The following is a 15,923-nucleotide window of genomic DNA, read 5'->3' as shown; positions in this document are numbered from 1 at the left end:
AAAGCGGCCATTGCAGAATCCCTTCATAGGCTCCTTGATAAAAATGCCCCGTGGGTATGGGAAAGAGAGCAGGCTGCTGCTTTTCAGGCAGTCAAGGACCTCCTAGTTTCCAATGATGTGCTCCACCATTTTGACGAATCCTTACCAGTGATTCTGGCTTGTGATGCTTTCCTGTACGGGGTGGGTGCCGTTCTGGGGCACCAACTCCCGGACGGGAGGGAGGTTCCCGTGGCCTATTATTCGAGGACCCTGACCCCCGCGAAGCGCAACTATGCCCAGATAGACAAGGAGGCCTTGGCAATTGTGGTGGGTGTGCATAAATTCAAAGACTACCTGTACGGTAGGCGTTTCAGGATCGCCACAGTCCATAAGCCGCTACTGGGCTTCCTCGCCCCAGACCGCCAGACACTGCAAATTCTGTCACAGCGCGTCCTGCGGTGGAACCAGTTCCTCAACTCATACATATATGCCCTGGTCCACCGCCCCGGCAAAGCTATGGGACACGCGGACACCCTCAGCAGCCTGCTGCTGCCCTCTATGGACCCGGATCCCGGCCTTGCCCACCATATGATGCTTATAGAGACTCTACCAGAGAGGCCCCTCCACGCCGCTGAGGTAGCTAGGGCCATGGGTAGAGACCGCATCCTCGCACACATTTTAGACTGGGTGGGAAGGGGGTGGCCCGCGGGCAAACTGGACGCAGAATTCAGGGCATTCGCATCACACAGAGAAGAACTGTCCATGCACAAGGGGTGCCTTCTCTGGGGTAGCAGGGTGCTGGTTCCCCCCCCCCCATTGCGGAAGCAAGTGCTGGAAGCCCTACACGAAATACACCCGGGGATAGTGCGCATGAAGGCCCTGGCATGTAGCTATGTATGGTGGCCCGGGATGGACGAGGAGATAGAAGGGTGGGTTTGAAGGTGCCAACCCTGCCAAGAGTCCCGACCTGATCCGCCCAGTGCCCCTGTTCACCGCTGGGAGTCCAACAGGAGGCCGTGCTCCCGGTTACACCTAGACTTTGCGGGGCCATGCCAGGGCCAAATATTCTTTATCTTAGTTGATGCATACACCAAGTGGTTGGAAGTGATTCCCGTAGCTTCAACCTCCACCTCAGCGGCAGTTAAAGCCTTGTGAAGGGTCTTTTGCACTCAAGGGATTCCCGAGACCCTCATCACGGACAATGGGACCGCTTTCACCTCCCGGGAATTCCAGAAGTTCTTGAATCGGTACCTCATCCAGCACATTCAGTCCGCCCCTTTCCATCCAGCCACCAATGGCCAAGCAGAGCGCATGGTGCGCACCACTAAAGAGACTCTGGGTCGCATTGTACAGGGAGATTGGGATCACCGCCTGAAGCCTTCCTATTTGATAACAGAATCACCCCCAACCCCATCACCAGGTTAAGCCCTGCCAAGTTACTAATGGGGAGGAAGTTGATCACGAGGCTAGACAGGTTGCATTCTGACCGGGCTATGGACCTCCACAGTTCCCCCGAAACCAGGGAAGCTGATAGGGGATTCTTTCCAGGGGATCCGGTATATGCAAAGAACTTTGCAAGCGGGCCAGAGTGGTTAGCCGCCCGGGTGCTGCGGGTCACCAGGTCCCACTCCTACGAGGTCTCGTCAAAGGGGAGCCAGATCCTAAGGAGGCATATTGACCAACTGCGCCATCGCACATTGCTGGAAGAACCGACAGCGAGTGGGGGAGCGGGAAGCAGGGGAGTACTAACAGCAACACCTCCGGAAGCTGCCCAGCCTATGCCTGCCGCACTGACTATGCGGGTGGAAGAGCACCACAGCGGAGGGAGCACCCCCCCACCAGAGAGGAGATTCCGGAACAGCAACAGGCAACAGACAGCCCTTTTCCGGCGTCACCCTACCACGAGGAACCAGCCGCCCCACCAGCCACAGTGGCCGCTCCAACTCCTCAAATAACCCCAAGGAGGTCGACCCGGGAACGCAGGGCTCCAGCCTACTTGAAAGACTTTGTGTTTTGAACTAGGGGGGGAGGAGTGTTGTGTCTTGCATTTCAGTCCCGAAATTACAACACAGCGGACCTACGGAGGTGACCAGTGGAAGTCCACTGGTCCCTGGATGTAGCTCCGCAAATACGCTCTGCCAATCAAGATCTGTGGCGGGAAGTTTAACTGGCCAGGATTGGGCCTGGCCAGACTGAGGGTTGTTCTGGGGTATGTATATAATCAGGACCCGGCCCGCGTTGCCTCACCTTGTGATGTACTTGCTAATAAAGCATGTTGCCTTCAACACATCTCGTCACTCAGTACATTACAGGCACCCTGGCCCATCTTGGGTATGCTCTGCCTCCCCCATGATGTTCCTGCTGCCTGTTGGGAGGAAGTGTGTGCACTAAAAATTGTTTTAATTCCTTATTTAAGGGCATGGTTTTCAGGTGCAAATATTCCCAAACCTGAAAATGTCTCCAGACAGATTAATGGAATGGTAATTTTGAATGGTTCACCTGAAAATCTGTGATAAAAATTACAGTCTTTCTAAAATTCTGAAATTAAATTTAGACATCCCTAGTTCTGACTGCTTGCTTTGTTGCCAGACTTCTCCCTCTTCTTGCTTTGTCACCCTGCTTGCCTTCCTTTGGGTGCCTAATGCAAACAGCTGCCTACTGCATAAATCTGCCTTTCTTGGGGTGATCAAATGTTTCCCACTACCTATTCAGTTATGCTGCCTTTCTTTGAGTTCCTGCAGCATCTTCAGCATTCACAGACTTCATTTTAATTGCCTGTAAAACTGGGATCATTTCTTCCTATCTCAAATTTGGCACAGAATATGCCTTAGAATTTCAGTCTAATTAGAGGGAAAATGGCTTGCATCAGTAGAGAAGGAAGCATATGATTTTAGCTGATTTTCCTTTCCTCACTACAGCATCCTATACTGTTGTGCATTTCATTTACGATATTCCCAACATTTGAGAGGCTTTTCAGCGCAAATAACAGCTTGCCTCAGGGAGGAAAAGGCAAAGAAAGATCCACTCCACCAACTCCTTCAGTGAACTTTTTAATTGGATCCAACGTACTGAGAGCCATTTTGTTTATGTATTTTAATGCTATGTTGTCCAACTTCTTTAGACAGTAAAATAGTATGTATATTTTTCAGTACTATCCATACATATTGGGTGCTCTAAGGAACTGTAGGTGGTGGGAAGATGAGATTGCCCCCCCCCCCCCAAAAAGTAGCATATTCCTGGTCTCAAGGGACAGGGAACTTCTTCCTCTCTTGAATCTCAGCAGTGGCACTAGAATATCACTGCCCTGTAGTACTGCTGGCTACTAAGATTAGAGCTAGATAAGGAAAAAGTTCTTGTCAAGAACCAGTTCAAATCTTTAGATATAGGAAAGAAAATGACATTTTTATCTCTTCTTCCCCTGTTTGCATGGAAATGTTTGGGGATGTAGATGCTTCATGAATCGTTGCTGTACCAAATTTGATTGGGTGCTTGAACAGGCAAAAGATCCTTCACTTTCCGTTTTCCTCCCCCCCCCCCTTTTAATTGATATCCTTGACCCTTTATGCTTCCTAGACAGCAATGAGGTTAACATAAGAGAAGCCATGTTAGATCAGGCCAATGGTCCATCCAGTCCAACACGCTGTGTCACACAGTGGCCAAAAAACCCAAGTGCCATCAGAAGGTCCACCAGTGGGGCTAGAAGCCCTCCCACTGTGCCCTCCCCTAGAGCACCAAGGATACAGGGCAGCACTGCCTCGGACAGAGAGTTCTAACAATACACTGTGACTAGTAGCCACTGATGGGCCTCTGCTCTATATGCTTATCCAATCCCCTCTTGAAGCTGGCTATGCTTGTAGCTGCCACCACCTCCTGCGGCAGTGAATTCCATGTGTTAATCACCCTTTGGGTGAAGAAGTACTTCCTTTTATCAGTTCTAATCCAAGTTCTCAGCAATTTCATTGAATGTCCACGAGTTCTTATATTGTGATAAAGGGAGAAAAGTACTTCTTTCTCTACCTTCTCTATCCCATGCATAATCTTGTAAACCAGTATCATGTCACCCCACAGTCAACGTTTCTCCAAGCTAAAAAGCCCCAAGCGTTTTATAGGGCAAGTGTTCCAAACCATTAATGGCCCTCCTGCCCTTCTGCTGTAAATACAGAAGAATCAGTGGATGTACCCTTCAATACATCTGATCAAGACTCATGAAAACTTATGCTGGAATAAATACTGTTAGTCTGTAAAGTAACAATGAATTCCTGCCTAAGCCTTTGTCCAACGGAATCTAAGACAAAGGATGGTGCCAGTAGAGGAATGAAGAAGAGGAAGAACATCTTCACCCAGAGCCAAGTTATAGATCCGGTGTTACTTTAGGTAGCAATTTGGCCATCTATTGTCACCTTTTAGATAAGTTTTGATAGCCTTTTAATCACTTCCACCCCAATAATGTCTCCCATTCTTTCCCTTAATGGTCATCCTGGAGCCTCCCCCTTGGCCCATTGTTACCTGGAAGTCCAATCAGGTAACCAGGGCCTGGTCTTCTCATTGGCCAGGTATGGGCATCCAATCAGGTGCCCTCAATAAACTGGCTATTGGCTACGCATAAGTCCAGCTCATTGCAGAGCCTCCCCTTTTTCTGAGGTCATGTACCAGCTGACCACCTTTCATCCGCCCCTGTACCTCCCATCCACTAAGGGCTCAAGGTAGTCCTTATAACCTGTGACCCAGCTCCCCACAGGTGTGCATCTAGCAGTACCCCATTCCTGCTGCTTAGATACATTTCTGATTCTTGGCCACTTGAGGGTCCCCTTCCCCATCGTCCTCGTTTGTCACCATTGGAGCCTTCCTTGAAAACTACGATTGGTAATTATCATCCTGTTTGTCCATCCTTATGTTACCTCTATGAATTTCTCTCTATTTTTATTAGATCTGTATGTATGTTATATGAGTCTATTATCTTGTATGTGTGTGTTCTATATTTTTCTGTAATAAATTTTTAATTGTTTTACTTAATTAGCGTCCTTGGTAAATTTAGCAATAATTTCTGGAAGTGGAATCCTGTATACATAGATTCTAGATCCTTTTTAAGCCAAAGGTGCCCACCTGTCAATTCCCCAACCTCTTTTGAGGGCATTTTGGCTTACACCACTTATATTAAGAATTGCTGCTTGCCATTCCCATTTTGTCTGATGAAGTCTGTTTAAGAGCATATGAAAGCTTACATTCTGAATAAAACTTAGTTGATTTTAAAGGTGCACTTGTCTACTGCTTTGTTCTATTGCTGCAGACCAACACAGCTGCCTACTGGGATCTATCTTGTTCACATTCGCACATCAAATTCTGTTTCAGATTGTTTACTATAAAGCATATAGTGTTTTTTGTATCAATTATCTTGGCTGCTGTGACCTGGTTAGCCCAGGCTAGCCCAATCTCATCATATCTCAGAAACCCTACAGGGTCAGTGTGACTTGATGACAAAGAAATAAATAAATCTTGGCTCCTCTTCCTTCCCTCTGTGCAAACAATGATCCATAATGATTAACAGTTATATCAGTCACATCAAAGGTTGTCTCAGACAGAAACATCTTTGTTAGAAAGCAGATCTCTAGGACTGAAACAGACAAACTCATTTGGACAATTCAAACAAACTTTCTTAATCATTAGTCTTCTTTGAATAGACATGAAGGGGAAAGGAACTATCTTCTGAGAAACTAGATGACACTGGTTTTTCCAGAGCATTTTCCATAATGAAGTGGCTAACGTGGCATTAGTTTCCTTTCAATCGTTGCTGCTTCTGCTTGCTGTTGCAAAACAGCAAAAGGGGGTGATCTAGTTTTTTACCTTTGCATCTGAATGAGACAATACAGGCTGAGTTCAGCAGAATGCAATAACAGGAACAAGTTGCAGTAATTCATTTCTTAGTGTTGGCCTTTTAGTTTTGATTAAAGCAATCCATTGTATATGAATTCATACTTTTTTACACAAGATAGCCTTTGCTTATATATTAACCACAAAATTAGCATTCTTGTTATTTTTGTAGTATTACTCTTTGTAATATTTTTAGCATTGTCCTCTTAATAATAATGCCAACAAAGCTTCTTCCATGTAACTGTGATCAGATGTAATGCAAAATCATGACTTGTTTTTGCTTTGCTTAGTTAGTGAATCTGCTAGTGGGCCCACAAATGACCAGTGATTCTTAACTTATATCAACAAACTTGGCTTCAGCACCTCTCCACTGTACCATCCTGGCTTCATGGTACCCAGTTGATAACAAAGCCTTACCACATCACCAACTCACTTAACATTGGCCACCAGCAACTTCTCTTGGGAAGCTTCAGACCGATTTCGCACTCAGCTTACCTGCTGTCACGTTCCTCTTCTCCGTGCAGCGTCCTTCGCATTTCCCACTATCTGCTCCAGAGCTGCAGCAAACATTGCGGGTTTTGCATGGCAAATGGAAATCGCTAAAAACCAGTTTCTGTTTGCCCTGCAAAAACCGTGATGTTTGCTGCAGCTCTGGAGCAGAAATCCGAAGGATGCTGTGTGGAGAAGAGGAATGTGACAACAGGGTAAGCTGAGTGTGAAATCGGTCTCAGTCACTCTCAGAAATACCAAATGGCTATGGAGCCACACTGCCTACACATGTGCATATGTTGGCTAGTGCATGTTTTACATTAATACTTTCCTGTAAAAGTGGAAAACAACCTCTTGCCAAATTCATTCCACTGCCCTCAAACAAATGGGTAATATCTCTAGTGCATCAAAACTTGGGCCGTTGCTAAATAAATCACTAATGAGCCTGAAGCATATATGGCTTCCATGGAAGCAAACAGTTCTAGAATGGTGTTTGATCTGGCTATGTGTTTCACTCATTCATCTGCAGTTATTGAAGGTAGGGATAATAAAATCCCCTACTCAGAAAGGTTATGCTCATGCCTCTTAGGGGACATTGAGCCTGTAGAGTACATGCTTTTTAGCTGCCCATTTTCCAAAGAGGCTCATCTTAGAATCATTACCTCATTAGCTCATATGATCCTGGCCACATAAACACAAATAAAGCAAGGCTTCACCGGTTTTTATTTGATAATAAGTCTAAGATTACATGTCTAGTTGCTAAAATCTGTGCATTAATTCTTAAATTCTGGGAATCACATTTTAAAAGTTCTTAAATTCAAATTTCTATTACTGTACTTTAGGTCTATTAAATTGTATGCTGGCCTTATGACCATAATAAACATTATGTTACAATTACACAAATGGGTGTTAATTTTCTGAGTCCTTCCCCCAACCTGAAGATGATTAATGGTATTCTTGGTTGTGGTGCCACATCATATTCTCACCAATGTGATCCACAATTGTCACGTTATCGATGTCTAGGCATAAAACAAAATACTTCTATTTCATCAAGTGTTTGGTTAAGCTGCTTTATCCCTTTGTTTCAGTCTTTTGGTGCTGATTATCTTGAGTTCATTTAAGTTTAATTCTTCTTCAAATTGTTTCTCACTTACTTTAGAACATTTCTATGCCACCTCTTTAGAGTGGGTAAAGGCATCTTTATGTCACTCAGATGGAGAACCTCAGAGTCAAGAGATAAAGGACAGAACCCTCTTTGCTGTGCTGGAGACCATAGCCCTACCACCTCATCACCCAGCCTCTGCAGCATTTCATACATGGCATGGAATATCATAGTCTGAATATTCACTTCAATGATTCTTCACCGCATCTTTCACTTTATCCTATTGCTAGGCAAGTCTGAGCGCAGGTGACTTGGGAAGACTCAATAGACAAATGATTTAATGGAAGGGGCGGGGGTAAAATGTACTGGGTTCGAAGCATGAGGATGCCAGGAGATAGTGAATTCAGCTCTTTAATAAGTGATTCGGCATAGTAAGGTAAAAACAGAACTGGCTAGCAAGGCCAATAGCCCTGCTTATATGCATGCAATTAACCCCACCCAAAAACCCATTAAACACAACTATAGGTTATCAGCTGGCCCAACGATCCATAATAACTCACCTTCTTGCATCTTGGTAGCTATTGTTCTGGGGTCTCAAGCTCAGCCAAGTTTCTGCTGGCCCTAAGGCCAAACTCCAGTCCCAATACATAACAGGGGGGCTCACAAATCCATTGGCTATTATGTTGCCTGCATAGTAAGCAGTTGAGTGAGTGCCAATGCACAATAGTGGAAGAGGCCCTCCAGGGCACAGAACAATCAGGACTACAACCAAAGTCTTTATACAGGTCAGAAGCATGCTGATGATTTGAACCTAATCAATGCCAGTCACTTTACCCACTTGAAACCATGGTCTCTAGAAGCTTTGTATAAGGATTTCAAAATGTAAACCTATGACAGCCTTAAGTTTACTATGAACGCAAGGCTATATGTTTAATTCATAAACATAAATATATGGTATAGAACAGGGATGGCCAAATTGCAGCTTGGGAGCCACATGTGGCTCTGTCACACATATTGTGTCACACTTGAAGCCTCAACCACCCATCAGCCAGTTTGGAGAAGGCATTTCTCTCTTTAAATCCAAGCCAAGCCAGCCAGTGGCTTGAAGAATGCATTTAAAGTTAAAATTGCTTTCTTTCCACCTCTCCCTCTCCCTCTGTTTTCCTTCCTTCCTTCCTTCCTTCCTTCCTTCCTTCCTTCCTTCCTTCCTTCCTTCCTTCCTTCCTTCCTTCCTTCCTTCCTTCCTTCCTTCCTTCCTTCCTTCCTTCCTTCCTTCCTTCCTTCCTTCCTTCCTCAACTTTAGCTATCCCTGGTATAGAAGTTTCCCTTTCTCTTTTGTTAAATTAGTATGGACCTAAAATGGTGGATAAAGAGCCCCGTGGCGCAGAGTGGTAAAGCTGCAGTACTGCAGTCAGAGCCCTCTGCTCATGACCTGAGTTCGATCCCAGCATAAGCTGGTTCAGGTAGCCAGCTCCAGGTTGACTCAGCCTTCCATCCTTCCAAGGTCGGTAAAATGACTACCCAGCTTGCTGGAGAGGAAGTGTAGATGACTGGGGAAGGCAATGGCAAACCACCCCATAAAAAGTCTGTCATGAAAACGTGAAAGCAATGTCACCCCAGAGTCGAAAACGACTGGTGCTTGCACAGGGGACTACATTTACCTTTTTAATATGGAGGAATTCTCTCACAATAGAGGTCCAGCTGATCTTTTTACATTTTATAAAGGTAGGGAAGCATTCTTCTTATCAGACATTTGAGATGTAGACAATTTTATCTAGTTTTTAGATATTCTTTCTATTTTTTAAATTTTTCTAATGGAGATTGTTTTCAGTGGGCTGGATTCAATGTCTCCCTTTCTTTGACAAAGACCTTTCAACAAAGGGTTTCTCCATCAGAATTAACAGAAGGGAATCATTTAATCCAGTTAGGCTCAATGAAATCATTATACTGGATATTTTTAAGTGTTTAATGGTAGTTACTGTTATTATTATGTCTGTATTTGGAGTTGGAAGTTAAATCTATTTTTGAAGGCTCTTTGAATGCAAACTAAAAATGAAGTGCAATGAATGAATGAATGTTTGGCTCTGAGGATACACAGAGTTGCTAGTGACCAAAATCCTAACAGGAGCTACCGGTTTTATAGGATTGTACAGTTGTATTGTTATTACAAGATCAAGAAAACTTTAATTCACTTGTCCAATACTCAACAGTTAGGCTGTGTTCCATAGCTTATCATATGTTGGTCTGTGGGTCTTCAGATCTCATTACTGGTTGTAGGACTGCAGTCTTAGATTTCTAACATTTTTACCTCTATGAAATCAAACTATTTAAGACAACCCAGCAAATGGTGCCTTAGTTGGCCTTCTTTTCTTTAACATTCAAAAAGTTTTCCAGGTGGCCCAGTAGAAGGCTCTGTGCTACCAATGAAGCTTGTTTGTTAAGTTTACCAGGCAGTGCTGTTATCTTCTGTTTGTCCAAGGGAAAGGCTGACAGTAAATCCATTTGCCTTCCAGGCTGTAGCAAACTGAACTGGACTGTGACTGTATATTCCCTGCAGTGTTTTACAGTCATGACTCTAGCATCTATATCATTCTTTTTGTGCCTGTTGAGAATTTTCCTCATCTGTGCTATCTTAGGCTTTCTAAATTTGCATTGCTCCAGGTAAGTGAATTTTGTTTTTCAAATCTCAGTATAAAAAATGATGTTTAGTGGTAACCTTCTGTTTTTATTTTATTTTTTCATGGTGGATGAGATGTGATTTTTATTTCTGGATGCTAACAAAGTGACCCCCAAAAGCACTTTATTAAAATGAAGATATTGCAAAGTAGTTTACATTTTGACAGGCCAGAAATACTAAAGTTTGTGAAATTCTGCCCTGCTTGTATTCAGTAAAATTTCCTCTAGTAACAATATCATCTAGATGTGTCTAAATGAAAAACAAAAAAGAAATTTTGAGATTGTATTTTGTAGTTTTCTCCCTATACATTGCTCTGCTAGACATTAAAGTATTCTGAAATATAACAGGATTCACTCAAACTGAAGAAGGTCAAAGAGGTCTGGCATATAGAGCACTATCTGTGGTAGCATGGGTGGTCTTGACCCAGACATAAAATCTAGAGGTACAGCTAAGGGTGCTAGATATAGCGATTCACCTCTGGGGAAGTGATTCTGTGAAAGTGTCCCCTTTGTTGTCTCTGAATGACTTTGTGGAATGAAAGGAATCTAGAGCCCCCCCTTTTTTTTGCACAAATGAATAATAGTTAATAGAAATATGGGGCAACAAGCCCGTTAATACTGTTCTTTAAACCTTATTTTTTGCCTGGCTGACAATGTAAAAGGCAGTGAAATGTCAGGTGCTCAACAACAACAAAACTAAGGGGAGACAGGACTAGTGGAACTCAAGGTTCTCCATTGGTGCCCTGCTCTCTTAACACTGATGATTCAGTCTTTTCTACCTTCACTCTCCTTCAAATCCCTCTCAGCAATTAGTTGCCTTTCACTCTTTTCTTCACAAGCAAAGTCACCTAATGGCTTGTCTATATCTGTAGTGTTACCTTTCCTCCAATTTTGCATCCTCATACTGGTTTTTTTTTTCTCTTCCACATATCATATTGTTGTGGCAGTAACACTCACCAAAGTTTCCAACCTTTTCAACATGTCTCCTGACTTCAGGACAGTCAGTCACAAATAATTTTGAACCCTTTTCCTCATAAGGCTTCTTTATCTTTTAAACATTACAGAAATGATGGTGATACAGTTCTTCAAAGGTTCATCACACAGCACTACACTAACATTTATAGGCCTGCAACATATGAATGCAGATTATGTGTGTGTTTCCAGCAGAAGTAGCACTCTCTCTTTGTGGAATGCCAGTTCCATAGGAAAAACCCACACAGTTCATCCATGTGACTTTATGCCTTTACATGTTACACTACCACTGTAGTAAAAAGAGATGAAAATGTATCTCTCATGATATTACACAATGTTCAAAGGGCATTTGAGACACTGTTAGGGTCATGTTCTGGTTCTTCTTCATTCATCTTCCCTTCTTTATTCTATTCCATGTCTCTCAATTTCCCAATGAGAATAATAATAATAATAATAATAATAATAATAATAATAATAATAATAATAATAATAATAATAATAATAATAATAATAATAATAATAATAAATTTTATTTCTATCCCGCCCTCCCCATCTCGGCAGGCTCAGGGCGGCTAACAACACTTTATTAAAACATACAATAATAGATAAAACCTTTAAATTTAACAATATAAAAACATTAAACTTTAATAACATAAAGAATATAGTGTTTATCCTCCTCACAGTCTTTGCCCCTTTTCCTAGGTTATCCAATTAATTCTCATGGTTCCTGCTACCATTTTAAACACCTTGTCCTCATTATTACATAGGACCTTTTTTCTTTCTCTTCCATTTTCTGTTTCATTAATGACTACAATGTCCCATTGATGTTTTGGACTGAACATAGCGACAACAACAAAACTAAGCAGAGGCAAACAGGCCAGACAGTTTTCTAGGTAATGTTGTTATATGCACTTTGGAATGATCCTTGATTCCTTTGTGTCACTATCAAGAATCCAAATAGGCACTACGTACTGCTGTATCTCATTTTACTACATCAAGTTTTGTGCACATTCATATTATTTATTTATACCGGCTTTTCTTCCCAGCAGAGACCATAAACACCTTACAACAGTCCCTCTTCTCCATTTATTCTCACAATAACTCAGTGAAGTAAGAGAGTTACAGGCTCAAAGTAACCCATCAAGCTTACAGGACAGAGTGAGGATTCAAACCTGGATCTCTCAGATTATAGTATGACACTTTAACCACTCCACCATACTGGCTCTTTCTTATGTAATCTGTCATCTAGACCCTCAAGAACAATCAGGATTTAAAACAAACAGGATTTAAAAAGGGGACTGTATATTTTTAAAAATCATGAAGGTAGAATGCCAGCAGGGGAGTGGGGGCTTTCCAGTGTTTTGCACTGAGTGTCACATGTATGACTGTCTGCCCACAGGTCAGAAGTCTTGGGTGTGTGCTCGATGCAAGGAGCTCCTGGTACTCAGGGAATGAGTTCATACCCTTGAGGCCGAGGTGACTGACCTGGAGAAGCAGAGACAGTAAGGCACTCGGAGAAAACTCTCGGGGACGTATTAGATGAGCCCCACTCTGAACGTGGCAACCCCTTTGCTGCCAGGGAGAATAAGGGTCGAGAGGGAACAGGGCACCGTGCTGAGGATAAGGGGAATGCATTCTCAGAAGGGACCTCTTCTTCAGTTGGTGAGTGGGTATCCTTCCACGCCAAGGAACCATCCCTGGGCAGGGAGAGAGGGGGGGGGGTCTTGGTAGTTGGTGATTCGATCCTTAGGCAAGTAGGCAGCTGGGTGGCAAAACCGCGTACTGACCGTATGGTGACTTGCCTGCCTGATGCAAAGGTAGCGGACATTACGCGTGTTGTAGATAGGCTGATAGACAGTGCTGGGGAGGAGCCAGTGGTTGTGGTGCATGTTGGCACCAAAGATGTGGGGAAATGCAGTCATGAGGTACTGGAGGAAAAATTTAGGCTGCTAGGTAAGAGACTTAAGGCCAGGACCTCCAAGGTAGCCTTCTCAGAAGTGCCACCTGCAGGGCTGGAGAGACAGGCACAAATTAGAAGTCTCAATGGGTGTTTTCGCACTCACCTTCAGCCGGCGCCGCGACCCTCTTGACGACGGAGGATCTGTGCTGATTTCCCACACGAAGCGCTGGAGCAACCAGAAGAGCCGCCAATTTCCGGCGCGAAGCCCGCTCAAACGTAAATCGCCAAGAAGCAGGAAAACGCTTGAGCGGGCTTCGCGCCGGAAATTGGCGGCTCTTCTGGTTGCTCCAGCGCTTCGTGTGGGAAATCAGCACAGATCCTCCGTCGTCAAGAGGGTCGCGGCGCCGGCTGAAGGTGAGTGCGAAAACACCCATAGTGTGGATGAGACGATGGTGTAGGGAGGAAGGGTTTAAGTTTGTTAGGCACTGGGATGTTTTCTGGAACAAGAGGGAGCTATACAAAAGAGACGTTCTCCACTTATCCCCAGATGGAACCAAGCTGCTAGCGCTTAAAATCAAAAAGGTGGCAGAGCAGTTTTTAAACTAAATCTTGGGGAAAAGCTGATAGAAGATGAAATGTCTCTGGTTCGGGAGGACTCATCTCAAAGAGATGAAGGGTTAGCTGTTACTTTTCTACCGGATAATGGATCAGAGTTATCCACTGAGATGGTGACAAACAGTATGGAGTGTCTGCCAAAGTTTCAAGGCAGCAAAAGGAAGGTCGTGGGCCTAACTTGCCTGGGAAATTATAGATGTTTGTATACAAATGCTAGAAGTGTTCAAAGTGAAATTGGTGAGTTGGAATGTTTAGTGTTGGGGGTGGAATGAGGAGAATCAGTGGGACACGGTGATTCCTGGATATAAGTTATATCAGAAGGATAGGGAGGGAAGGGTTGGAGGTGGGGTGGCTCTTTATGTCAGAGAGGGTATACCATCCAGTAAGACTGAGGTCAGAGAATGAGTTTCCCTTCTAGAAATGCTTTGGGTCGAAATAGAGGGCCCAAAAGGAAATTTAACTATGAGAGTTTGTTATTGCCCATCAAATCAAAAGAAAGAGGACGATTATAATATGACAGAATGATTAAAGGTAGTGGCTAAACATAAAAACTGTGTCGTAATAGGTGATTTTAACTACCCGTAGATGGATTACGCCAATATGTTTTCAGGTCGAGAGAAAGAGATTGAGTTTCTAGATGCCCTCAATGACTGTGCTATGGAGCAGATGGTCACAGAACCTACCAGGGGTGGGGCGATCCTGGATTTGGTCCTAAGTAATGCCCAAGACTTGGTGAAAGATGTAAAAGTGATCGCACCGCTTGGGAGCAGTGACCATAACATTATTGATTTCACCATTTGTATAAATAGGGAGTTGCCCCAAAAGACCAGCACAACCATGTTTAACTTTAAAAGGGATAAATTCTCTGAGATGAGGAGGCATGTGAAGAGGAAACTGAAAGGAAAGGTAAATACAGTCAAAACCCTTGGGGAAGCTTGGAGGCTATTTAAAACTACAATCTGAGAAGCTCAGATAAATATATACCACAAGTTAGGAAATGCACAAACAGGTATAAGAAAAGGCCTGCATGGTTAACAAACAAAGTAATGGAAGCTATAAAAGGTAAGAAGGACTCCTTTAAGCGGTGGGAAGCTAGTCCAAGTGAGATTAATAAAAGGGAACACAGGCTGTGGCAAATCAAATGCAAGACTGTGATCAGGGAGGCAAAAAGGGACTATGAGGAGCATATTGCAAAAAACAAAGACTAACAATAAAAATTTCTTCAAATATATTATAAGCAGGAAACCAGCCAGGGAGGCAGTTGGGCCCTTGGATGACCAAGGGGTAAAAGGATTACTGAAGAATGATAGGGAAATGGCTGAGAAGCTGAATGCATTTTTTGCCTCAGTCTTCACTGTGGGAGATGAGAAGTGTTTGCCCACTCCAGAACCACTAAGGGGTGGTTGAAAGACCTGAGTCAAATTGAGGTGACAAGAGAGGAGGTCCTATAACTGATTGACGAATTAAAAACTAATATGTCACCAGGTCCGGATGGCATACATCCAAGAGTTCTGAAAGAACTCAAAGTTGAACTTATGGATCTCCTGACAAAAATATGTAATCTTTCATTGCAATCTGCCTCCGTTCCTGAGGACTGGAAGGTAGCAAATGTCACCCCCATCTTTAAAAAGGGTTCCAGAGGAGATCCGGGAAATTACAGGCCAGTCAGTCTGACTTCAATACTGGGAAAGTTGGTAGAAACCATTATCAAGGACAGAATGAGTAGGCACATTGATGAATACAAGTTATTGAGGAATACTCAGCATGGGTTCTGTATGGGAAGATCTTGCCTCACTAACCTGTTACAGTTCTTTGAGGGGGTGAACAAACATGTGGACAAAGGGGACCCAATAGAAGTTGTTTACCTTGACTTCCAGGAAGCTTTTGATAAAGTTCCTCATCAAAGGCTCCTTAGTAAGCTCGAGAGTCATGGAGTAAAAGGACAGGTCCTCTTGTGGATCAAAAACTGGCTAATTAATAGGAAGCAGAGAGTGAGTATAAATGGGCAGTCTTCACAGTGGAGGACGGTAAGCAGTGGGGTGCTACAGGGCTCAGTACTGGGTCCCATGCTCTTTAACTTGTTCATTAATGATCTGGAGTTGGGAGTAAGCAGTGAAGTGGCCAAGTTTGCAGATGACACTAAATTGTTCAGGGTGGTGAGAACCAGAGAGGATTGTGAGGCACTCCAAAGAGATCTGTTGAGGCTGGGTGAGTGGGCATCAACGTGGCAGATGAGGTTCAATGTGGCCAAGTGCAAAGTTATGTACATTGGGGCCAAGAATCCCAGCTACAAATACAAGTTGATGGGTTGTGAAATGGCAG

At 43.6% G+C, this 15,923-nt stretch overlaps 1 protein-coding gene across 1 annotated transcript in view; it reads left to right on the top strand.

The window, feature by feature from the left end:
• The first annotated feature begins 9,872 nt into the window (after positions 1-9,872).
• The window catches only part of C8B (complement C8 beta chain), a 55,423-nt gene continuing 49,372 nt past the window's right edge, over positions 9,873-15,923 (top strand). The window contains exon 1 of the mRNA XM_060231886.1: positions 9,873-10,099. Within this exon, the coding sequence (XP_060087869.1) occupies positions 10,008-10,099 (92 nt within the window). The 5' untranslated portion in view covers positions 9,873-10,007. The remainder of the gene's footprint in view (positions 10,100-15,923) is intronic.

Source organism: Heteronotia binoei, chromosome 2 (assembly GCF_032191835.1).
Source record: "Heteronotia binoei isolate CCM8104 ecotype False Entrance Well chromosome 2, APGP_CSIRO_Hbin_v1, whole genome shotgun sequence".
In the NCBI taxonomy this organism is placed as follows: domain Eukaryota; kingdom Metazoa; phylum Chordata; class Lepidosauria; order Squamata; family Gekkonidae; genus Heteronotia; species Heteronotia binoei.
Note: the sequence above shows the minus strand (reverse complement) of the source record. Positions and strands in the feature narration are given on the sequence as shown.